Genomic DNA, 26899 nt, shown 5'->3' on the forward strand with positions numbered 1-26899 from the left:
CTTCGGCTCCCAGAATTCCTCAGCCACCAAGCTAGCCTAGGAATTGTGGGAATTGAAGTTTACTTGTCTTAAAGTTATTAAAGTTAAGAAACACTGTACTAGCCCTTTTCAGATAACCACGTATAGCTTGTTGTGGCAATGCAACTTGTGCTGGAGAAAGTAAAACTTCGCACTCCGTCGGCAGCCTACCTGCTATAACCGAATGGTTTGTGATCTGGCCTAGAGCAAGGCTGTCCAAACTTGGCAACTATAAGCCAGCTGGAGAATTCTGGGACTTGAAGTCCACAAATATTATAGTTGCCAATTTGGAGAGCCCTGGACTAGAGCAACTGTACCCGACCCATGGAATAACTGACTACTTTCATCCTGACAAATAATGAGAATGTAACAAAACTGTCCAGTGTCTAGAGGAACTATTTCATATTACATTAGAAGCTTATTCATGTTACCTTTGCTGCACAGATGTTACTAAAATGAGCTCACTTCCACCCCACAGAGATAATAACAGAAATTAGCGTCATGTTTATTTCTGAACCTGAGTTCTAGATCCTTTCAGCTGGTCCAGCTCTGATCTGTCAACATGGCAAAAATAGGGACTGGCTCAAATTCTTGGCCTTCCCCATTTTTTAGGACTGTAGTGCGGAGAAAATGATTAGTATGGGGTAAACACAGGGACCCTTGTGTGCAGGATGGTAATTTAGCACCAGGAAGAGGGCCATTGCTTTACAAGGGTCCACATCTAAGTGCAATTCTGTACAATATGAACCACATGAATGACCTTGGAGGAAATATGCAGAAATGGTTATAAAACCGGAAGCATGCTTTAAGTCTAGGAAATAGGAGAAGAGTGATAATAATTTGTTGGGGTATAGGAGACAGGGAAAGAAAAACACAATCAGGCTTTCAGATTTGATGCCAGCACTCTTTGATGCCAGGTGATGAAACAAACTCCACAAGCTTAAGTGAAACAATATTGATATAGTTCCTGTGTCAGAATTTTGAAAAATCATGTCTATGGCTTTCTACAAGTTCATGGGAGATAGATAAGGAAGATCTATTGCAGGAGGGAGACTTCTGTGTGCAATACAGCAGATTTGCTAGAGTACTTTGGTTGACATAGTAGAATGCAACGGGCAGAGGCCACACAAGTTCAGCCTTCCTTCTGTTCCCTGAACAAGGATATCATTCCATCTTCTCTCTCCTTAGAAACCATCTGGTCTCCTAGCCAAATTGCTAGGATTTGCTGAGATGCTGTTGCTGCTTCTTAGCTTTGCACTCTATCACAGAAGCAGCCAGCCTCCTGTCTTCTGTGATAGCAGCCATGCAACACAAAGTCCTAAGCAATACCAATCTCACTTCATCCACCCTGCTGCCTCCCTATCTTTGCCTGTGATGTGCAGAGAAACACCACTGGATATACAAACACAGCAGGCTTCAAGCAGAGTAGAAAGCCCAAATAGGTTGTGTGAGGGCAGCTAATGTGGCTGGGGTCAGGTAAGTGACCTATACATGAAGACATATCCAAAGCAAGAGAGCACGGACACAGTAAATGTTGAAGTTGCCCTTGGCAGCATATTCTGACTGTGATTTGTATTGGGTGTACAAGCCTGGTTTGCAATGCACAGCATAATTGTTGCCAGCCTCTGCTCTAGTTCTGCCTGGACAAGACAAAAGCTGGCTGTCTAGACAGAGAGAGTGTGATGGCTCTCAAATTTGCTCGTGACTCCACTTGAAAAAACTGTGTTTAGACCAACCAATTAAATGAGCTTATGGGAAATTCAATAGCAAAACAATATTATGGTAAGTTACAATTACTTGATATTTGCTCATTAGTCTAATAGCCTTTTAAAAATAAATACATTTATAAATGACTGCATGCTGTTTTCAAATCACAAACATCTCCCTAAAGTTTTCCTGCTTTTTGTCTTTCTGGTGGCTTTCTCTAAGCCAGGTGCCTCTAATGGTGGAAAACAGCTACAATTTTGAAATCATGACATGAGCTATCATGATAGTAGTAGTTACATGGATTTGCCAAAAATCAAAATGGCAAAGTCCCTTTCCACCAGTCCCTTTAGCTCAGTGGTTCTCAACCTTTTTAATGCCGCGACCCCCAACCGGTCGTAAGTCAAGGACTAAACCGGTTGTAAGTCGAGGACTAAATGGTCGTAAGTCGAGGACTTTCCCTGCCCGGAACCATCGCGCATGCGTGGTGCCGCCCCCTGCACCGGCCGAAGCGTAGCTGGCAAGCGGCAGAGACGGAGCAGGCCGACCACCGGCTGGGCTACCAGCTGGCCCAGCCCAAGGGAGGTAAGGCACCCGCCGGAAAAGGGGATAAAAATGGCGGACAGCCTTGCTTGGCGACCCCCATGAAATGGTCGATTGACCCCAAATGGGGTCGCGACCCATAGGTTGAGAACCGCTGCTTTAGCTTCTTATGATGTGATTGCTTAGCATAATTATTTTTTCACTTCAAACCAGGCATCCATCTTTCAAACCAGCTGCTTGGTTATAGCTCCACCATTTAATTTTCTCAGAATGCCTTTGGGTGTTCCCATCTTCGGGCTACTGTTTTGCAACTTGTTTGTTTTCTATATACATTTTTAATTGAAAAGAACTTTTGGGGGGGAAGAAAAGATAGGTCAGGAAGCCTGGTAAGCATCTAAGTTGCGGATGGATCTACAGCAGGGGTGTCAAACTCAGTTTCATTGAGGACCGCATCAGCGTTGCGATTGTCCTCGGGGCCAGGTGGATGTGGCCAGGGTGGGCCTGGTCTACTGGGTGGACGTGGCTGGAGTGGGTGTAGCCTACTGGGTGGGCACGGCCAGCTCTACATCGTTTGCTTCAAGGGTGCCTGGGGGGGCGTGGGCAGGAGTGGGACAGATCTAAGGGTCTCTGGCAGAAGGTAGTGGGACCGGGGCAAGTGCCAAGGCATGGTCCACTGGAAGAGCCTCACTGTTCCTCTCAGGCCATGCCGGGGGGGGGGTGGATGGTGCTGTGGGCTTCCCAAAGCCCTGGGCAGCAGAGGTCAAACGCCCAGCCTGGCTCTTGAGCACCCATGGCACTAAGCCCAGCCCCACTATCCCAAGGGCGTGCCCAGCTGCACTTACCTCCTCAAGGCTGCTGCTGCTGTGCTTGCTCTCCTTACCCAGGTTGCTCATGATAGGTACGAGGACAAAGTCAGAGGCAGGCCCACTCCATCTACATGGGAGGAGGCCCGGCTTTGTATCCAAAGCTTCCTTAGCAATAAGATGGGAGACCCCCAGGAGAGGCCAAGAGGAGGCAAGGGGATGGTGAAAGGGCAGCAGGGCAGGACTAAGGCAGGACTTCCTTTAGATCTTCCCTCTCCCTCCCTCCCTCCCTCCCTCCCTCCCTTCCTTCCTTCCTTCCTTCCTTCCTTCCTTCCTTCCTTCCTTCCTTCCTTCCTTCCAAGAACAGAGTGGTGGGAAAATATTTGAGATGAGGGAGGGAGAAAAACAGGCAAGAAATGCAGCTGGGGAGGTGTCACCCTTTGTGAGGAATGAAGAAATGCACCATCACCTGGAAGTGGCCAGCACATGGCCCTCGCCTACTTCACATATACTTGCTGGGCTTTGGGGGAGGGGACGCCATGAGCAACGTGAGAGTCAACGTTACCTGTGCAATGCCATTCAGCCCCCAGTTTGCCTGGTTTCAGCTGGCAACGAGGCGCTCTCCTCACAGTGCTGAGGCTGAGCCAGGCAGTGCGAATCCGAAAAGCGCGGTGCCACCCAGCCCCCAGCCTGCCCGGTTTCGGCAGGCAGTGGGGTGCTCTTCTCACAGTGCCGAGAGGCTGAGCCGGGCAGTGCGAAGCTCGCCAGCTTTGCACCTTGCTGCCTGCCGAAATTGGGCAGGCTAGGGGGTGAGCGGCGGCATGCTTCTTTTTGAATTTGCGACACCCAGCTCAGCTCTTGGCGCTGTGAGGACAGTGTGCCACTGCCTGCTGAAACCCTTTCCCCGGAGCCCATTAAGCTGGATATGTCAAGTAGGTGATGGCCATTTGCTGGCCACTTCCAGGCAATGATGCATTTCTTCATTCCTCACAAAGGGTGACACCTCCCCAGCATGCATCCAGGGGGCAGGGCCAACGCGGCAGGGGCCGGTCCCTTGCTGTTTCCAGACAGCCTTGTGGAGCTAAGACTAAATGCGTTTCAGCATAGTTGGCCACCACAAAATTGTACGTTGGCTCATGGGCGGCCTGGGCCGGGGCCAAGGCAGCAAGGGCCATTTCCTCAGTTTCCAGGATAGCTTCATGGGCCACATGAAACCACATCGCGGGCCGCATCCGGCCCTCAGGCCTTGTGTTTGACGTCTGATCTACAGGAATGTAGAGTGCCATACTGGGAGTTGAGATCACAAGTATTTAAGAAAATAAGTTTTCAGACTTACCCATACTTTGCTGATTTTCCAAGATGTTAAGAAACAGAATGCAAGATCAGTTATACCAGGGGTTTTCAAACTTTTTTAGAAGAGCCTATTAAAATAATTAACTGGAAGCCCTGTTGCCCATCTCTCAACACCACCTTCCCCCCTAGGAGAAGGTTTCTGAATATTCCGATATGCTTTCTCCTTCTCACAGTATCCTAGAAAAATTGTTATGGATGCCCTTTTGTTAAGTGAACATTTTTGCCCTTTGTCTCTCACAGATCCCATCATGTTCCCCTAGAAACTTCTCTTGAACATTCAGAAAAACCCTGGTCTGGACTACATTATGCAAATACCATTAAGATTAAAAGCAAATGTATTATTTATATAAAGTTATTTGACAACTTAAGACTCCCCAAATACTAATTATTGATGCTTTTAAAGTACAATTTTGCATTAGAATGATGCGAGTTTATATTAAATACATCAAAATTGTAACTTCTATCCCTAATTTACCATATAATTTATCATACCATACAATAATAGGGTTTTTTTGTGTGCCTTCAAATCAGTGTTGATGTCTGGCAACTGCCTAGGTAAGTCCCTGCAAAATTGGTAAGATTTCAGAAGTGGCTTCCTATTTTCCTAAATTGAGGGAGGGATTGGCCCAAAGTCACCCAAATGATTTTGTGCCTAACAGAACTAGAGCTCAGTCTAGATTCTAGACTGGTGCCTTAACTACTACTGTATATCAACATGGCTCTATCTAATGGTTTTTAATGATCCATAATGCTTTTTATATATTTATACTATATATTTATACTGTAATGGTTATAATTTACTATCCATGACAAGGCTATAATAAGCTAAATTTATAGACTAGCCTTACATGCAGAGGAATACACAAGTCTCAAGATGTGTATCCTCTGCAAGATGTGTAAGACATTGTTAAGTGCAGTATATAGACAACTTGACTACTGTCACATTGAAGCATAAATCAATTTGACAGGTAGATTCAAACTATCTTGAGATAATCTTTTTCCTACAATTTTTATTAAACTGAATAGGAAGTTTACTGTGACACAAGTTATTCTAGGTAACCAGTCCAAATATGATATAGGCTTAAAGAAGAACCTCAGGTTTAGAAATTCAATTTTCAATAAAGAGGACTTGCAGAAATGTATGAAAGAGAGGTGCAACTAAGGATTTCAGATATGGAATATTTTCAATACTTGTATTTGTTATTGTTTTTATTTCCTCTTTCTGTCCAGAGAGTAGGCTGCATCACTTTCATCATGTAAGAACATCAATGCAAGATCCATCATTTGTTCCAACTTATTCAGTATATTAAATATTTTTTTAAAAGATTTTATAAAGAACTCTGCAGAAAATGGCAGTGAAGAACAATCCAATGCTGAATAAATAAATGCAGCAGTATCAAATAAATTACATTATTAAAAATTTTATTTGGGTTTGGTCAGTACAGGTAAGATAATATTGGAGTCACAGAGCAATATGCATTAACAGGATACAACAGTTCTTAAAACTGAGTAACTATGCACACAAAATTCTTAAACATTCTGTCACCTAAAGAGAACACACAGATGCATAGTGGCAAAAGTGGAACACAAACTACTATAGGACTCCCTCACCAAGTTTATTTTAGTTAGAAAACTACTGTACTGGGCAAACTTGGCAGTCATTAACCCACAACTATTATGACAAAGTTTTGAATGTTATAAACAGTATGAGTAAAGAATGCCCTTACACAGCACAAGTTCTAGATATACACAGATTTGTACAGACATCATTGTGTTATACCTGGAAATAAAATTCCATTTTCAACTTCACATTAACTCAAAATATACCTTGAGCTTACACAAACATCCTTTTAGCAACATTCAACGTAATCAATTGTTAAAATTTCAGAAGTGGCAGAGGTATTGAAGCAGAAAACCACAAAGGCAGAATTGTGACATATATGCACTAATTTAAACAGTTCTGGACAGTTTCTCCTCCCAATTAAGTGACACTATAAAAAATTTTTTTTTTTTGCAGAAAAAGGTTACAAAACCGAACCCTGCACATTTACGTTAGAGTCCAAACCATTCTGAATATGACGAGACCCCGAAGTTCTGTTACCTTTCACACTGACTGTTTTCTCCTCTTGTGGATCATGATTAGAGTCTGTATCATTTGAATGGTGAGTAAGAGAATTTTCACTACCAGTGGGAGAGTCTACACTTTCGTACCCAGTACTGAGTTGATTTATATAACTACCAGATCCTCTGCCAGTTCTATCTTCAGAGTGGTTGGAAAGCTTATTACCATTGCTTGGTGAGGGTGGAAAATCATCCTCTGTTCCACTACCTTCTCTATAAAAACCAGGCCCAGCTGTCCTCTGATGGGAAGAGCTGCCATTACTTGGTCCATTGGCCAGGCGACTGCAATCTTTGCTCATGGTTTCTCCCTGATCTGTAATTTCACAAGATGGAGTCCGGCTGGTACCTGGAGTTGAAACTTGTAACTGCTGCTGCTGATACTGAACCAGTTGTTGGCGAGTCTCTTTCAATTGCTGCTGTAGAACTAGAATGGTACTCTGCATACCTTCTACTTCCTCATCAAGCTGGATGATGAAATCATTCAGTTCTATATGAAGAAAAACAATTTAGAGCACATACTTAATAAGTAGTAGCTGTCTCTTCAAACCCAGCTTAACTAACATGCTGTTTCATACATTAATAGCTTACTTGATCTTAAACATATTTCATCATGGCCCTCTAAAAGAATTTCATGTAAATTTTCTTTGCCTGCACACACGCACCTGTGAGCAACACAAAGTTCCAACAGAATATTTTTTAAATGTAAATTTTAATCCCTATTTTAATTTCCATCATAATCCTTTGTTTTGTTTAAACCTTTGGTAAAGCTTGTAAACAGATTTTTGCAATTATGCCTAAATTTAGCATAGTAGAAATACATGAAAAATACATTTATGAAAAGGACAACAGATATCCAAAAGTCCCAGTGGTGAATCTGTTTATCTAAATGGCTACATATACCTTGCTGCTTCCAATTACTTTGAGTTAAGCAATGCATCTTTTCTGTCCAAAACTGATCTACAAATCCTAAAATAAAATTTGCTTACTGGTATTAGCAAGATATTTTCTACCTTTCTGCAAAAAAATGTTTTTGTTTTTTCTTTTATAAATTCTAGGCTACCCATCGGCCATCTCCTACACAGTTCCCTCCATTTGTATAGTTTTGTATTATGTTTGCATTATGATTTTGTTCAATAGAAAAGAACACTTTTGCAGAGGACAGAACCATCCAATTTAAAATTAAACTTACTGTAATTATTATGTGAAAAATTCATATGCTTAATTCTCACCGTTACCATTTAGTTGTGCAGGTTTGATGAGTTTGAAATCCCTTTCAGAACATTTAAATGTGCTCCATAGTAAAAATGTATATCACCCACACAGTTTGACTTTTGAAGCCTACGCAAATACAATGCAATTCTCTATTTTCTTTTTTAAAAATCCCTTACCATCCTGACTGCTTTTAAGCTCCTCACTATATTTCTTCTGTAAAGCCAACTCTGCCTCAAGTTGTGCAATACGTCCTTGGGACAGTTGCCTTCCAAGCTCTTGATTCTCCTGGATAAGCATTCGACACTTCGCCATTAACTTTTTGCCTGTTTGGCTGTAAAGGAAAGAGCCATCTATCATAAAATGAAGACAATTTTCTTTCATCTCCCTTGATAAAAGCTGCCACTGGGAGCACTATTTCTGTAACACATCTTTCTAAAGTATCTTGCTGCTAGTTGCCATTGAACATTGTTTATTGGTCTTCTGGCCCCACGTGGTCAAGCTGAAAGGCAAGATTCTATAGTTTAATAAACTATAATTATGATCAAAAGATATTTATTGCTTTTATCTTCTGACTGGACAATTTCAATAGAAACTGGACTCAGTAATAAAGTATGGGTAGAAATGATGAAAACGGCAACATCCAATTTTTGGTTTCTAGGAATAGAAAAACACAAATGATTTATATAATGAAGAGCTTAGTCATGTCTGTAAGCCTTAACTCCGTATCTTCAAACTTATACAAATTTGAAATCACTCCCCCAAAAAGTTTGAAAATTATTTCATGTCTCTATTGGTCTCATGCCAGGTATTCTGCTCTAGTCTCGAGCGATTACAAGCAGTGTTTCTGGCAAAGTAAAGCTCTTCTGCACGCTGAGCCACTCTAAGTAGCCTATGCTAACAGAAGCAGCATCACCTACCTATAAGGCTGTCAGCTATCTAGGAATAAGTCACACTGCCATAGACAAATATAAGAGTAATATGAAAGTTATAATAAAACTTTGTAAATGCATCAGTAATCACTGCCAATAGTATAAGTTAACTGCTGCTCCTAGACCAATTTAGTTACTTGCTTTACTTATAATTCATTGCTTGCTCTTTTTTTGCCAGGAAATCCATTCCTACAAATCTCCAGCTTCTGCCTAAAACATATAAGAGGAATGAAGTTTTCAGAGCTTAACATTTTATATAATCAGGAATTTATTTCTAATGTTTGAAATCTTTCTTGGATTATCATTTGAACTTGTTGGTTCAAGCCTAAACCTCTAGAGCAGAGGTAGGCAACCTTGGCTCTTTTATGACTCGAGGACTTCAACTCCCAGAATTCCCGAGCCAGCCCTGCTGAGGGGAAAGGGAGAGGTTTCCAAGCTGAGCCATGCTGGCTCAGGAATTCTGGGAACTGAAGTCCATGAGTCATAAAAGAGCCAAGGATGCCTACCCCTGCTCTAGAGTAACTGAAAATGTGACCTATATAAAAGTTCTTCAAATATGGGAAAACAATATATCACATTTCAAATTGCCCTTTTAGGCTAAAGGCTTTTACCTCATGGAACTTTGGTATCACTTATCAATTTTATCATTCCGTGTGTGTGTGTGTGTATCTGTCAACATCCTTCTTGAATTGTGGTATTGAACTTAGAACTATTTTCTATTTGATAAACTATTTTATAGTTTATTACATATGCTAAAAACTATATAATGGAATGATAACTTAGTAATGAAGCAGCAAACGTTGGCAAAATTATTTTAGATTTAAGCTAATTTTAAAATCTCTAGCTGGGTAAACCAATGGTATGATTTAATATAAACCCTTTTAAAAATTCTTAAGTTATGATCTGGCCAAAAGCACCAATAGAAAGCAAAATGACTATCCTAAAAGCTTAATAATGCAAGAAAGCACCTTTTCAACATAATAAGCACATTAAACTATTGGAAGATAACTTACACATATCATTTTGAAAGAGAAACATGGCTTAACAGACCATCAAAATTAAAATCCCAATTTAGTTTTTTTTCTATTAGGAAATTATCATTTGCAATGTCATGCCAATTTTCTGAGCTCAGCAAATATATTTGAAGTTTTGATCACATAATCTAAGTAAGCTAATTTCAGCATTCTTCCAGTGGATTTTTTTTTAAACAAATCTAGTAAGTACTTGTTTCAAAATTGTAAGTCAATGCAGAATTATTAAATTATCCCATTTTTTTATCTGACACTTCAACAGTACTTTCTAGTAGACTGACACAAAGATATTATACAAAGTAGCTTCCTACATAAATTATTTTTCTACAGGAAAACTGTAAATACAGCATAATGTCCCAACAGTGCATATACTGTACATGTATGGTATCCTGGCCTCCAAAAATATATGTATTACATATTACAGGATATCTAGCTTTTTTGTTTGTTTCTCATACATAAACAACTTGAATTGCACCCAAAATTTGGCTAATAGCCCAAAAGCTGTTTTAGATATGCCAACATTTTGAATATGCCTCAGATTTTTTTTAAATAGCAACCTTCATTGAATATTAAACATTCTTCAAAAAGCAGCATTTTATGAAGGTTAATAGACTTCCGTTCATGGGAAAAAGACATACCAACCCTAAATTTTTGGAATTAAGTGGATGATTTTTTTGGATCCTGATCTTTGCCCTTAAGAAATTTGGCTACTATAGATTTACCACTAACAAAATACATAAATGCCAAATTTTTAGACTCTAAGGAACATTTAAAAGTTTTTTTATACCTTAGGGCAAACATTCTAAGTTTTGTAATTTGAAGTAAATTTGATGTATACTAACTTATAAGTTAATTTATAAGTGGCTGAGATAAGCAAAAAAACACATTAATTAATGTAGGCAATACAATTTTACGTTGTCCAAAGCATTTGGAGGATGTCAAGAAAGACTATCTTAAAATTTCAAAAACCAAATACAATTTCGAACTATTATTGTTATCTAATGAAACACCAATATTGTATCTTATTCCTATTCACGTTCATACTATAAAGAATGATTTTCTCTTGCTGCAGTTCAAAGGCCTGTAAACAAGGGGAATGCAATACAATTCTTAAAACACTGTTGAAAAAAGGTAAGATTTTGAGCACAAACTTGCAAAGACATAGGATCTACAAAAATTATATGCAGATACAAGAATATTCTTTCCTTAGCACTTTAGAATCACTTTCACAGTGTAGAAAAGTACACTACCATTTTGAAGCATAAGATCAGAAATAAATTATGGCAGCACACAGAAGACAAACAACTTAAGGAAAATATTTCAAAAACAATAAATTAACACATCTCTTGAACCAAATGCTTTCAAACTGGGAGCCTCTGAGTTTTTTGTCTCTAAAATATTCTAAAAATTTGTTTCTATCTCTCATATAGGGTAGCTAGGGGTATTAAGTATTGCAGTTCAAAGCATATAAAAGCCATCAGTTTAAGGAACAAATTCATAGAAACAATAAAGGAAAATAAGTATAACTACTTGAGTACTTAAAAGTACCAATTTCACACTTATCTTAATTAATCTATTAATTTGATTATGTGCATATCAAAGATTCAATTAAGACTACAACTTAGTCATTTTCTGAAACCATTTTTTAAATGGCAGGGGTCTATTTTGAGTGCAAACAAAATAAATGCACCTTAAAATGAACTGGATTTATTGAAACTGAACACTACACTGTCTTTCCTTCTAAATATTATCTGATCAAGCTGGGAATTTACAGGCAATATGTAGGACACAAAACATACCTATGAAGAATGATTTTCTGATTATACATTCAACAAGTTTTACAAAGACAAGTGTAACATTTTAAGATACTTTTCTCTGCAGAAATCTTACCTCAGTTCTGATGATAGACCTTTAAAAGATCTTCCATACCATCCTACCAAGACGATCTTCAAAAGCCTGAATTAGTGTGAATGTTTTTTCCATTTTGATGAAATACCCATGATTTGTATACTATCACATTTTTAGGTTGAAATAATTTTATCACAGGTATATGCATTTCATAGAATGGTTGTTTTAGATTAATTACTGAATGTGGAATGCTGGAATTATTATATTATGTCCAGTTGAGATTTCCTATGCAATAGTCCTCAATTTTTTCAACCTACCAGAGAAGACTATACAAGTATTAAGACAAAACAAGTAATTTTAGAAGCCTTTCCGCTGTAATCCTGAGAATACTGAAATGTCCAATACAACTATTCCTAGAAATCACTTAGACGTGACATGGCGCCAGACAGTACCAATGAGTTTGAACTGATGTAAACCGATGGGATGTATGCAATAAGCTTTGACATTATCTTTCTTTCAGAGAACAGGATAAAACATGGTAGCAGCCTGTTCTCCATTCTTCTATGTTCATATTTCAGTGGAGTTTCATACAGTGGTTCAGCCAGCTGTGTCTCTCAATTACTTGACATTACCTATTTTAACGCACAGTTTAAAGAAGAGTGCAGCTTTATATGGAACTAGATATACAAATGCATCATGCTAGCTAGGCAACTGACTCTGGTATGCCTTGTATAGTTTGCGTATGTTTTCTCAGGATAATATTATATATGGCACTTTTATACTATCAAGAATTGGATAGGAATCGCAACTAGTTTTTGTTTATATATTCTAGCTGAGATTCACATGTATACAACTGTTCAACAATATAAAAATTGGTAATTAAATTGCATCTATGTTTGTACAGCACTAGATTTAGGAATTTACATTTTACCAGCCATCCACAGAATAATTTGTTAATCCAAACCATGACAAGTTTCACTGAATTCCTATAAAGCCCAAATGCTAAGCAAACCAACACTTGAGTGTGTGTATGTTCTCACAGCTGATTATCAAAAAATGTGATTTAAACAAAATTCACCTCATTTGAGTTTTGACCCAGCAGTTCAGTGAACAAGGAGGAAGTCCACAGTCTTAATGGCAAAACTGACTTAATCAGTCTCTACATCACTAGGTTTAGGATTAAGAGCGAAGCACATTCCACTTATATGTTTTACTGGAATTTGATATGATCAATTCATGATTTAAAATCTCTAGGTTCTCCTCCAATTTGTCTGTAGACATAGTGTGCCACAGACTTTAGACTTCTGCTTCTCCCTCATTTTCTTCAAACAGAACCACTTTGCAAGTGTCTACATGTTCTAGAAAGTACACATTTTCTGTGGTGGCCACTTCTTCAGAACAGTCCGACGCTGTCAGGCCTCTGAAGCAAAGGGGGGGAAAAGCTGAAACACAAGGTTCATCTGATAAGTTTTACATTAAGCAATACAAGCTGGACAGAATAAAATGTAGTTTTTGGCTCAAAACGTCTGAGTCTTGGTGTGGAAACGAGTACGTGGTTGTCCCACCAAAGCATTCTCTGTCAGGGAAGTCTTGACTGGGGAGTATGTTTTGTTTACCTATCAGGTGTAAATTTCCAGGCACTCAGTTCATTTTGGGCTTGTTCCAGTTTGTCTTTAGTCTGTTCCAGTTCACCTTTCATTTTTAGGAAAAACAAGTTGATGGCTGGGTCCACCATTGTTGATCTCAGTTGAGCAACACTTGGTTGCTGGACTTGCTTGAGGTACTGTATCTGATTCTGCAGGAAGGAAAGAAATATTAAGTCAATATATACTATCATGGGTACACACAATCTGAAAAATAACCCTTTCTTTTGTACTGATGTTAATAGAAAATAAAAATGAACTCTGAAATTATGTGACAGAATTTATATAGGGTGCTATAAACACCATAACAATTCATACAACCATTCATGTACTAGTCACAAATTTAAGAAATGGCACTGCAATACATCTCCCTTCCTGCATGTGTATGCATTACTGACGCATGCACAAAAGGGGCAGAGATTGTATAATGGCAATACTTCCATCATCTTATTTTTTTCAACCACCAACCCTGATAAAATTTGTGGTATGATAACTTTTATATATACTATTTGTAATTTTATAAAATCAAGAGTTATAAATATTAACAGCATTTAAACAATTTTTAAACTGAGCAATTTACAATCTTTTATGAAGTTTAGTTTTTACTGAGGGCAACATCTCATAACCTGAAAAAACTATTTCTACTCATTAGAGATTACAAATACCTGGTTGGTCAATAAATCTATATCTTTGGTACTTAAGACTTTTAGAATTCTAAAAGCTAATTCTTACACACTATGAGAAAAGAAATGTAAGTTTTGATTTTAGTGAGGCAGAATTAATTATTGTAATGGTGAGTTCCAATTATACTTATTCCAGTATATAGTATTTATTATTCAGTGAGCTATTGTAGTGAAAATGAAATTTTAGAGAAACGTACTAATGCAATAAACGTTGTCCTCAAAAATCACAAATTCTCAACATTAGGGTTGCTGACAATTAGAAACTCAAAAGAATTAAACATAGCAAGATATGATCGCAAGAAACTCCAGTGGACTTATATCTTCATTTGTCCAGTTTTGGAACTATCCAAATAAGCTAGAGGATTGCAGATGGTATCACTGAAAAGTTGGTGACATCAAAACGGGTCAGAATAACTTTTTCAACTTTTCCCGGTTTTGAGGATAGGAGTTTATGGTGAGAATAAAGAAGCCTCTTCAGGAAAACTCTTCCATTTCCATTGTTAAAAATTACCCAACTCTTACCAAAACACATGTGTTGCTAAAATTCAGTGGTAAAATTTCAGCAGTGAAGGTGAGGGGACACACATCTAAGAAGTGTCCCACTCCATTTTCCACCATTATTTTTGAGAAAATACACAGACACACAGAGAGAGACAGACAGACAACAAACTGGCCATTTTACTGCTGAATTTCAATGTTATAGTATTGAGATGCTAGAGAGCAACAATTAAGGTACAAGAGAGACACATAGACCACAATCTACCAGATGCATTAAGCAATCAGTAGGATTTTATTCTAATTAACTAAAACTATCAAGAATTTTGGCTTAAACATATGGGAGTTCAGATAATTCTATAAACAAAAGTGAGCTATATTCATCTAGTATAAGTTGCAACAAAAATGTGAATGCTTTACAAGCATGTACTGCATTCAAGTTTTATAAGCATCTATTGAGAAAATGGGAATGCTCAACAAATACATGAAATGCAGTAGAGAGTTGTGCATACATGTGTGTAATATTATAATGGATCATGGATTATAATGGATTAGTGGACTGAACAGTAATAAAATACAGCTTTGACTAGAAGACGAACAGTACGGTAAATTCTACAAGAATCACCGGCAACAAATTTTCATGCTAGCACTATCACGGAATACCAAAAGCTATTCCAGTTTTTTCTGTTAACTTTCACTAACTGGACAGGAAATCCTAGTGATCACCAATTAAATAAAACTATGTGAAGTGTTTCATTAAGGGGAGTGGAATTTTTATTCCTCTTACCATCACTAAGTACTGAAATGAATGACTATTATGCCTGAATCTTTCTACATTATCTCTAGATATCCATCACTTATTTGGAACGTCAGTAATATTACCTAACTACAAACGGATATCCTTCTCTTTATTGTCTACTACTGGTAGGCAAGAACTACATTTATCAAAAATCCAGAGTTAGGCCTATTTTCAAGGCTGTTCCCAAAGTACATTTTAAGACTGGAAGTAGATTTGCCAAATGTTGTATAACTTGAATTTACTAGGGTTAATTTGAATTTACTATAGATCATTCAAAATTATGATGCTGAAAAATAAATTATGACCAATACCCACATTTACATCTTTCCGGTGCCCTTCAGTCAGATTGTGGGAGAATGGTTAGGACACAAACAAAAGTGGAGGGTGAGAAACAGATTAGTCTTGTCAGTTTTGAGCTCCCTATGCCACAGCCATTTGGGTGAGGATTCCAAAGGGCAGTGGAGTGGAGAAAAGGAAAGCATAGTGCAGTCATGTGATTTCCAGCTTTCACTGTATGCTCCAATTGTGTTTGTTACACCGACTACTTGTAGTCTCTAAATGGACAGAGAAAACACACCAGAATTTTCTATCAAATTTTAGTAGTGTAGTTGGAGCTGACTTAAGGACTTTGAAACAGAGACTCGAGGCTGCACACAATCTCATTACCATCTCAAACAAAAAGAAAAAGCAAGTTTATTTTTAGATTTATATGAACATTGCAACAGAATTGTGTAATACAAATTAGTGGTATTTATAGGTTCTCTAATGTTAGTGATCAATATACTGGAACTCTGTATTGAATGTTTTGTAATCATTGTCATCTATATTAAGGGACGTTATTGAACTATGGTAGCTCACAACTCTTTGAAAAATTAGTAATATGTCAACATATTTTACATCACTATAACAGGCTTTTGATAAAAGTATAAAAATTCAAACCATGCTAACAGGAATAATTAGCACAACAAATGAACAGAATTCTGTTTAAAGCATTCAAAGCCAAATCAATAGATTTCAACAGTCTCAGATGATTTAATTAATTTCACTTACAGTACACTCTTGCATTTCTTGTTCTTTAGTTGCTAGTCGCATCACCAAGATATTTTCCCTTCGAGCAGATTCTTGTTGTTGCTGCTTCAGTTTTTCTTCGGATTCTCTCAATCCAGTTACATCATTGGCTAGTGTTAAAAAGGGAAGCAATTACAAGGTTTATTACCAGAAACCTTCAAAATAGTAAGACAAAAAGATAAACAGTAAGATACAAGTGGTATCTAAACAAAACAAAGACAAAATAATGTGAATCATAAATATATTCCCTTTTGGAAGGAAATATAAGAAAGATATAGCTTCTATGATAGTATAGATAAGACCACAATAAAATTCAGCTTATGGCTATTTTCTATTGGCCTTTTAAAAATTCACAAAATAACAGTAGATAATACAGTATTTCCTGAAAAATAAGACCGGGTCTTATTTGTTTTCTTTGCCTTCAAAAGAAGCATTTCTTATTTTCGGGGGGAGGGGTATCTTTTATATTCACCTCTGGCACTGATAGTCCCACCCAGCCGGTCCACTTCTTCTGGGGCCGAAGGAGTAGTTTCATTCTGCAGCTGCAGTCCGGCCTGCATTTTGTAGTCAGCCAAGAACCTGCAAGACCTCTGCAGCCGAGAACCGAGCTATGGATTCATCCACAGCTGTGTTCTCGGCTGCAGTGGCCTTCCGGAAAGACCTGTGACTGAGAAATGTAAGCCTGGTTGCAGAAAATGCCACAGAAGAAGTGGGCCAACAAGGAGAGGCCTGGCTGCAAAGTAAGTGGGTGTGGGGTGCGTGGGGCAGCTCCACCCCTCCACCTCCACCCTAGCTTGATTTTTAGGTGTGCCTCGCCCCAAAACTAGGGCTTACTTTTGGGTTAGGGCTTATATTAGGCCCACCCCCCAAAATCAAGCTAGGGCTTATTTTCAGGGAAACATGGTAGTAGTGGAATGACAGTGTATGCATGTTATATGAGTCTGTCGTAATCCTTCTTCTATGACCTAATGTCATAAAATCACCTGCAAATTTATGACAATCTTTTACACCCATGGGAAAAAAGCAACTAGTTCCATTTTAAAGGAAGCAACAAATAAACTATACAGGGTCCTTATTGACAGTGTACTCTCTCTCATGGGTTACAACTGTAACAGGTTTCTGTTACAGATAGATCATTGTATGATCATTGTATCCAAACCATGGCCTTGGACAATTGGCCCCACAAGATCATCAATGTTTAACATTAATATATGCATTTATATACATTAACTATATATTTCATATGTGGTCCAGGACAATTCCTTCTCACTCAGTGCGACCCAGGCAAGCCGAGAAGTTGGACATGCCTATTGTATGAAAATGTGAAGAGCTACAAACTATAATCTGCTCATTCGCACCTATCAATTCTACATCAAGCACAAAAGCATCAATAATACATGCTGTCAGAATTTTCTTCTAGTTGCATTTTACTTTGAATTTTGACTAGATTCATGTTAAGGAAAAGGAAGCAACTTTCTTTGGTACAAAAAATAGTGAAATTTGTGAAACTCTAGAGGCATTGCATGTCTATGAACACAGCTGTCAGTCCCTAATTATTGTTTCCAGTATTAATCCCAGTGAAGCCAATGTTTTCTCCCTAGAGGGATAGTTCTGGGACAAGGATGAGTAATTTAAAATAACCTAAACTCAAATCCCAAAAATATATCACAGCTTAACAATCTAATTATTCTATGAAGGTTTCTTCTTGAAAGTAGTTAAATCAGAAGTAAACAAGTTTGATTATCCAAAGGAAGAAAAACATAGTCCTAAAGTCTGTTGATGCTCTACAGACTGTTTAATAATTAGATTATCTTATGTATTGTTTACATACTAAGTTTGTCTGTACAAGAATAACATGTCACTGCTCTTGTTCAATAAAACACATAGAGGAGCCAAGTAGTAATATAAAAGTTGCCCTATATCAATTTAAGAATTAGAAAGTGAAATATAAATCATGCTTAATGAAAATACATGTATTACAACACATTTAAAATGTACTATCAAGCAAGCAGTGCTTTCATGGATACATTATAAGGAAATGACTATCCAAAAGGGATAATCCCCCCAAAAAAGCTTTAACTATAAAATAATGAAATTTAAAAACATGCTACTTTTAACACGTGGTTTCACTTTACAATTATCACAAAACAGGTGGAAAAATCAGATCAGTTGTGTGAACTACTGTGTACACATCTATCACATGTCTACTAAGAAAATATTTATGCAAATATCTGAAATTCACAAAGCCCTGCTTCAATAAATGTATTCAGAGTAACATGGTTTGGGTTTTGTTTTTTACACATTCTAATGAACTGAACAATATTACAGAAAAAATATCTGGCCTAATGAATATGTCCAAGGGAAAGCGTTTCATAATTTCATATCACTAATCACTGATTCAGACATAGTGTAAAAACTTTAATGTATCATTAGAGATTCAGTATAGGTAGTCCTCAATTTATAACCACAATCTGAACCAAAACATTTTTAATAAAGCAGTGCAGTCATTATGTTCTGCATCATGTGACCGCACCTGATTTTGCAAACTTTTTTGTCACAGTCATTAAGTGAATCACCTGTGATGGTTAAGTGAGAGACATCAAGTGACTGCAATTTTTGACCTACCTCCAGTCCCACATTGATTATGTCTGTCAGAAGCTAGCTGGAAAGATCACAAATGATCACGTGACTGGAGGATGACATGATTTATAAATGTGCAACAGTTGCCAAGCACTGCAGTCACAGTAACGTGACTGCGAGGATAGTGCAATGGTTCTAAATGCAAGGACCTTTCCTAAGTCACTTTTTTCAGCAGTCATGGCTTTGAACAGCCACTAAACAAATGGTTGTTAAGCGAGAACTACCTGTATCAGTTTTATGCTAGATACTTTATCTCCTTTTCCCAGTAAGTTTTTAAAAAAATTTGCACAAATAGTTCAGATATTAGCTTCTAATCACTGATCCTTTTAACTGTATGTGATTCTAAATTAGCTTTAGGAAAAACTATTAATCAATTACTTTGAAAGATAAAGATCAGCTAGAAACTACTTACTACAACTTGCTTCAATATATACTGATGGTATTAGTATATAATCTTTCTCAAGCAGGTGATAAAATTAAGTTCCCAATTTGTGAATAAATAGGTTCAAACTTACTTAAAAATGTATAACCGTAGGAATATATTTTAGTTGCTATGCCCATATGTTGTCTAATAATTCACTTCTAAAAAACTCATTTTTTTAATTATTATTAATTATTACTTCTGTTTTTCAAAAAATATGGCAGGATCTAATTATATATTCAGCTGATTTTCAACTTACAGTTTAGATCAGTGTATTTGCCCTCAAGAGCTTGCACGTATGCTTCATACTGCTTCCATCTAACGAAGAAAGAAAAACATTTCTGAATTGCATATATGATAAATAGAAGTATATGATTAAATCCACCTTACAGCTTTCATTAAATACTTTTAATTACTTTTCATTATAAGGTACGTATACCCAAGAACACCCTAAGCAGCTACAGGAAACATACCAACAAGCCCCTATTTCAAATTGTAGTCTGTTTTTTAAAAATAATCCTCTCTTGTGAATTTGCACATCATCTTAAGCCAAAAACAAACTACATAATTACCTTAACGTGTGAGCCAATGCAGAGGCAATACTGTTTGAACAGGTTTACAGTTAACTGTAATAATTTTTATCTTTTTCAGTATTTTTATCTCTGGCTGAAATACTTATCTACATACCCATTACACCAATCTTTTTCAGGGGATAAGCAACATAATGGAAAATGCAGAAAAGAAGTAAGGAAAAAGGAAAATAAAGACATAACTGAAAATCAAAAGATAAATATGGCCTACAACAAAATCATTTGCCTTATCTCCCCATACTTTTCTATCCTTGCAAATTAATAGATTTCAATGGTTCAGTGAAATTGTTAACTGTTTTTAATCACCTATTAGGGCAGAAGATGGGGCAAAAATAATTCTTTAAACCGGGGTCCCCAATCCCCAGACTGATCCGTGGTCTCTTAGGAACCAGGCTGCACAGCTGGAGTAAGTGGCAAGCAAGCAAAAGTGAAACCATCCCCCCCCCCCCAGTCCATGGAAAAATTGTCTTCCACAAAACTGGTCCCTCGTGTCAAAAAGACTGGGGATACTGCTATAAACAACTGGGTCAAGGTCACTAAATTGTAAACTGAATTGAGATTTTTCCCGTGCTTGTATAGCCCAACCCGAATATATATTACATGAACATACTTGCACCTTTAAACTAATTTCAGATATGCAAAGAAAAAAGGATTCCTACACCTGCATTAAATCACTTGTTTTGGCTGAGTGCAATGTGCAAATCTAACCACTGTGCTTTCCAAATTATCATGCATGAGATAATAATTGTGTGTTGTTATATAAATCCAGATTACTAGAAACAATAGCCTAGTGCAAGATGTGGACCCTATATCCTTTAAATGGGTAAAGATTTGATTGAATAATCCTTTTGTCCTGGTGACTTTATAGACACTTCCACGTAGTGTTCTTTAGCAAGTGGCTTGTCACTGCCTTCTTCCAAGTTGTCTTTTTCAAAGTCTTCATCTAGCAATAGCTCTTAGCTCTCCTGGCAGTCTTCAATTCAAATATTAATCAGGAGAATTATGAAGCACTTCAGATTTGATTTAGAAGAGATGCTTCAAAATATTCTTGATGTTTTCAGGCCTGTACTTCAAAAGCCTCCATGCAGCAATTGTACAAACTCATAAAACACAGCTGCTTTAACACACTACAGAACGACCCTATATTTGTGAATTCACATTTCAAAGGACCTCTTTCAAACTGAACCCTATGAACATTGATTTTTTTTTTTAGAGATAAACCAAAAATGGCTAGGGCCACATGATCAAAAGAGTAGGAGTTTGGATCAAACTGCAGGTAATTCTTGCTTAATGACCATTTGTTCAGTGACCATTCAAAATTATGACAGTGCTGAGCAAAAGGACTAATGAGCTGTATCTGATGTTATGGTCATCACACGATTGCAATCTGGGCTCTTGATAACCTGTTCACATTTACAACTGGTTGCCAAGCACCTCACAACCATTCGCTCTCCATTTGCAAACTTCTGTGATAGCTTCCCTAGAAAGTCAACAGGGAAGCCGGCAGGGAAAGCCATTACTGCCTGCTAAGAGAACTCCCTCTGGTTTCTGGGCGCCAGCTAAAAAAGGTCTGCCCTGAGATCCAAACAAGGTTTCAGCACAAAGAATTTGCAGCCAAACCACAGAAATCAGAGGATGCCCTTATTTTGGGGAGTTGTCTGCAAATATCTTTCTCAGCCAGTCTCTTTGAGTGAAAGGGCTGCTCACCAAACAGATTCAGACCCATGTGGGGAAAGTCCCTCTGGCGTGCAGGTCTTTGAGACCAAAAGGGCTGTCTGCAAGAGAATTTTGACTCTGCCTGGCCAGATTCCCTCCAGCAGGCAGTTATTTGACAGTGGGGTCACCTCCCTCCAGCAGGCAGCTCTTTCTCTCTACCCAGATGATCGCTTAATGACCACAACTGGGAGTGCGATCTTTGAGTGAAGCAGGCACATGACATCTCGCCTAACGACCACTTCACTCAATGATTAAAGATTCTAGTTTCAATTGTGATCATAAGTCAAGGACTACCTATAAATAATGGGATACTTACTTTTTGTCTTTCTGAAATTTTCTTTGAATCTCAGTAAATCACAAACTATAAAATTTAGTATTTTAAGCCTTTAATTCTCCCAAAAGTTTGGTTTTGCTTAATTAAACTTAACATTTTCATACTCAAAAATGGTTCACTATTAGTCCTCCTTATACAATAAGTTACTGTGAAGATCCAAATTATTCTATGTAAGATATGAGAAATGTATTTTTTGCTATTATGAGATAGATCATTATTTTACCTTAAGATCAATTCTTCTCTAGGTAGAACCTTGAAGTCTGTTTCATTGAGACGGGCCTGTACAAAAATAATTTCATTGAATTATTCCATCTACCACTGACAAGGAAAAGTAATAGTAGAGTACATGTTTACAGATTACCTTCTTTGGAAGTGGTTCTTCATTAGTCATTGTGAACTCTGTAGAAGAAATAACACTATTATTATTTTACTCTCTTACAAATGTAACTAAATCTGCATATACCTTAAAGTATAAAAGTTCCAATCAGTTTGAATATATGTAGTACATTTTTATAAATAGCTTCGCAAAATAGTAAAAACTTTAATTTCAACAATTTACGTACAGCCATTGTAACTCTTGAGAAATGTATCAGTTAAGCTCTATTGAGCTCTATATTGTAAAAATATGTTTCTCATTTTGTGGATAATTAAGACTTTTATTTTCAACAATAATGAACATTTAAATCATTTTTGAGAATGCATGCATATATATACATGAAAGCTCACTACTGTTTGTATAATACAGATTCATCCAGTTACAGATAACTCTGTCCTATAAGATTTATTATTTTTGCCATTTCAGGAAGTAATCAACCCAGGATCATATTTATTGACTTTCAAATATTAGTATTTTTCTCCACCACACAGGCAATTCAATAGTAAAAACAAACATTTTTCACAACTAGTAGAAAGCTGTCTATATTGTTTATAAGATGGGCAAATATATAAATGTTTTAAATAAATATATACTAGAGAAAATATTTTGCTCAAAGTTTTAGAACATTGATAGTTGTAATGATCAGCATCAGACCAGAACTCTGAAACCTTAAGTTTTACCAGATGAGGCAGTCACTATTTTTCAGGTTGATCTATTTCACAGGACTGTTGCAAAGATGAAAGAATGGCAACAAGCATGCAGCAACTAACAATTCTGTTGTTTTATATAATGCCATATAAATTCAATCTGAGAACTCTATAAATAATGCTTTACTTAAATTATCAGCAAAGAGGAAATAATTTTTAGAAATGGCAAAAAACTAAAACACCCCTAAGCACAATTTTATATATGGAACCCAACTGAACTTATTTCTAAGTAGAAATACAACCTTCTAAGCAAGCAGTTGTATGATAAGTCTCAATTCCTCAATAGATCAATGTAGGTTTTTTTTTTGGCAACACTACAGAACTGGCTTACTTTCTCACAGGATGTTTTGACTTCCCAGTCTACCCTCAGCCCTGATTGTAATTTTCCATCCAATTACTGAGTTCTGGCTATTTTTAAGGTTTTTCCCCCCTTAAGGATCAGCCACAGCTGCTTTTTTTTTAACAGTACCATAAAATTGATCAACCCATACTTTCCATAATTTGTTTCAAACTAATTACAACTGCTTTGTGTAATTGTTTATATTCAGTAGTTTACTGAATTTTTCTTTTTTCTATTGAAAATAAACATCTATTTTCATATCAAATTATTTCTAATTCTATAATAATTGTCTTCTCTTTGCATGCTAAGATGTATTTAGAACAGATTTAGGGACTTTAGAAATTGAGATATTGTTCTGCATACTGCATTCATCTCTTATGTACAACCCTAAAATGTAAGAACATGATCTGACATCAAAGTTGTATCTATAACAGCCTTAAAAATGCAAGATTTCTTAGGTATAATAGAAATTAGAATGTTTTGTTAGACATTATGCTATAGTAAACTCTGCCAAATTAATACTTAATAGAACAGAGCAAGCCAATTTCAATTTAAGATGAAATGTTTTTCTCAACCTCTTTATTGAAATTAAATTAACTAAGTCAATTTTTACTCATTTCAAAAAAGTGAGTGAATTTTAAGCAGCATGTTATTTCCAAGTATATCACTACCAACTACAATTTTTTACGAAAAATATTTTTTTTCCTCATAATCACTGGACTGAAATAGATATAATAGCAATTATTGTTAAAAAACTTATCAATATGAACTGTTGTACAAATATATTGTATCATAAACATGGCTATGTAATCTAAAAAAAAAAGCAATCTTGCTATTAATATATTGGTTTTGTACTCTGGGCAGAGGCACCACCAATATATTAACTCTGTAATGAACAGCTTGGTCAATACAATAACTACCTTTCTACATGATGGGGCATGCAACTAATTTTTACATGGGCAGCTTATTCATACCCAACTGGACCACCATTGCATGTAACATATTCATTGCAATCTAGCACATCAATGATGATAATTCTTTCTAAGCAACCTGTAGAATGAACAAAAATACTGTGTCTGATCTATGTACATATTCCAGTCTTCCTCAACTTGGGTCTTCTGCAAGTGTACTAGTCTACAATTCCTATTTCTACCAATTACAGGATATGCTGAAACAGATGATTTATAATTTAATGTAGGAAGAGGAAATCATTTTTGAAGTCATATGCTATGTGGAAAATAGCCAATCACATCTTAAGCTTTATACAACTTTTGTCTGCATAATGGCAAAACTGCCAAGTAAAATACCAATGAAGTTCATTCAGCAAAGCATGTAAAAATAATAAAATCTATAATCAGTTTCAGGTTTTACGGGTAAACCAAACTAGGTTTTCCTCCAGAATCACTATTAACTTCCTAATAAAATATAGAAATATAATCTATTTTTATTGAAAAGAATTGTTAAGGCATAAAATATCGACAAACTTCTTTTTCAGTATTTTGTAAAATACTGACAAACTTCATTTTTTGCAACCTAAGGAGGTCTTAAAAACATAAGCATGTAATGCAGAGTCCAATTCAACCCACTTACTCAGAATACTTCGACACTCCCATAAATTATCAGACTTTATAATTTTTAGCCGAACACGCAGAAACGCGCATTTACATTTATACTTCAAGCTTCTCAGACAATAATTTAAAAAAAAACGCTCGTTTCGAACTGTTCTGCAAGCGAAGAATACACTGCTTTAGACCCTCCTCGATTTATGGCCGTCTTTAGGTAAACAAATCGGGTTCTTCCCGAAAATCAAGGTGGCCCGTCTAAAACGGGCCTTCTGGAGGATCGCAACAAACACGGGAGGAGGCGGGTGGGCGACAAGCAATAAGATGCTACAGGCGTGGCGACGTCAGTCCCCACGAAGGGCTGCCGCAATGGGCTTGGGCCCGATCCCCGATGCACACTAGACGGCCTTCGAAATCTCTTCTTCTTCGTTCTTTCCGGCGCAGAGCTGCGGTCTTTCGTTAAGGCTGGAGTTGGCGGCGGCTCGCGCGGGAACAGGAGTAGGCCACCACTCACCTCCCGCCGATGGCGGCGCCGCAAAGGCGTCGTGTCCAGAGCACTCCAGATATTTCCAAGGAAGGTCTGTCCTGTCGCATCAATAAAACTAGAACCACCGCCCTGAAACGGTCACCATCACCACCACCGCCGCCGCCACATTCCGCTTCCCGCCCGCTCTTTATTCGCTGGTTCGCTGCGCTACAAAATGGCGCCCGAGAGGGAAATGAAAAAAGCCGCCTCGCCCCTTCGTCGACTCCCGCCTCGTCCCAGCCAGAAGGCAGTGCCACCGCAGCGCGGAGCCAACCGCTGCCACTCAATTCCCCAGCCCCACCCCCACGCGATTGCCACCACCCGCGTGCCCCCTCGCTCCCACGCTCGCGCCTCCTCACTTACCGGTCCAGCCAGCAACTGACTCCGCAGCAAGCGCTGCGGCGCTCACTCAGCGTCGGAACTACACTTCTCCGCTGCTTCTTTCACCCCCTCCCACCGCCGCGCGCGGACGGTGCTTCCTTCTTTTGCTTTCTATGGCGACGAACAGCCGTTGAGCGGGAAAAGGGACAGAATAATTAATATTTTCGGGGGGAGGGGGTAAGGAGATGCCAAATGGTCAAGTCGGTTTACTCCTCCGTCTGTCAGGATGCGCAGTTGCAAAGCATGATGGGTAGGTAGGGGGTCGGCGGAAGGATTCGAAATCATACTATATAACCACCTGCAAGAGTGAAGCTGCTTTGGCGGAAGGAGACTTCACACAGAATAAAAAGAAAGAGCGTCGAATCTACATTTCTGTTTTTCGAATTGCATGTGGATTGTGCAAAATGATTCAGTGATTGCGGTTCGACTTTCCTAGGCCCATATTGCGCAGAATGCAGGACTATCTAAAACAGTTATCTGAAATTGGTGTAAAGCTTGCTTTTCCCTGCGTAGGAGTGACCCTTTTTCAAGATTATCGATTTGTTGGTAATTGAGAATTCTGCATGTTTTTGTAGAAAACTATTAGTGGAGTGTTTCAGAAATGATCAATTTGTTTGTACGAGTCATTAATAACAAAATATTTTTCTACAGGATATGGTGGCCGGTACTGCATAAGTAGTTTGAGTAACGTGGAAGAACTGAGATTAACTGGATTTATTAAGCTGAAACACACTGGTAAATCGTGTTTCTGAAACACCGAGAGCTAGGTTCGCACAACGTAGTACGCTAAGGGATTTTGACAGGCGAGCTTTGACGGGAGGGATGGTAAACAACTTGTAGAAGAAGTCGTAATATTTTTTTTTTTTAAGCTGATGAGGTTGAGTAAGCAAAGCAGCGGTGCTTCTAAAGTTTCTGTTTTTGGGGAGACGCCTGCAGCACCGCTAGGGGGACAGCAAAGGTTGAGGGTTTTTTATAATTCTACATACTCGTTTTATCATTCCAGGTGACGATAGAGCAAAATATAAGAAGCCCCTTGTAGTGTACTGTATAATTCAC

General features: G+C 37.7%; 1 protein-coding gene across 3 annotated transcripts; it reads right to left on the reverse strand.

Annotated features, from left to right (window-relative positions):
- Window positions 1-5822: 5822 nt before the first annotated feature.
- On the reverse strand, window positions 5823-26076 carry LOC120314780 (WT1 associated protein). 3 transcript variants are annotated; one of them, XM_039358221.1, is made up of 8 exons: window positions 25826-26076; window positions 22313-22350; window positions 22175-22230; window positions 19571-19629; window positions 16233-16360; window positions 13179-13357; window positions 7931-8085; window positions 5823-7029 (listed from the first exon to the last, which is right to left on the reverse strand). In XM_039358221.1, exons 2-8 carry the CDS (start codon window positions 22340-22342, stop codon window positions 6446-6448), a joined length of 1191 nt encoding a protein of 396 aa, XP_039214155.1. In that variant the 5' UTR covers window positions 22343-22350; window positions 25826-26076; the 3' UTR covers window positions 5823-6445. The 3 variants fall into 3 exon arrangements, with proteins under 3 accessions (XP_039214155.1, XP_039214154.1, XP_039214156.1); XM_039358220.1 differs by lacking the exon at window positions 25826-26076 and adding an exon at window positions 25451-25691; XM_039358222.1 differs by lacking the exon at window positions 25826-26076 and adding an exon at window positions 24965-25421.
- Between the last annotated feature and the right edge of the window lie 823 nt (window positions 26077-26899).

The sequence above is a fragment of the Crotalus tigris genome, unplaced genomic scaffold, assembly GCF_016545835.1.
Source record: "Crotalus tigris isolate CLP2741 ecotype Arizona unplaced genomic scaffold, ASM1654583v1 scf7180000019007.31208882:3723066, whole genome shotgun sequence".
In the NCBI taxonomy this organism is placed as follows: Eukaryota; Metazoa; Chordata; class Lepidosauria; order Squamata; family Viperidae; genus Crotalus; species Crotalus tigris.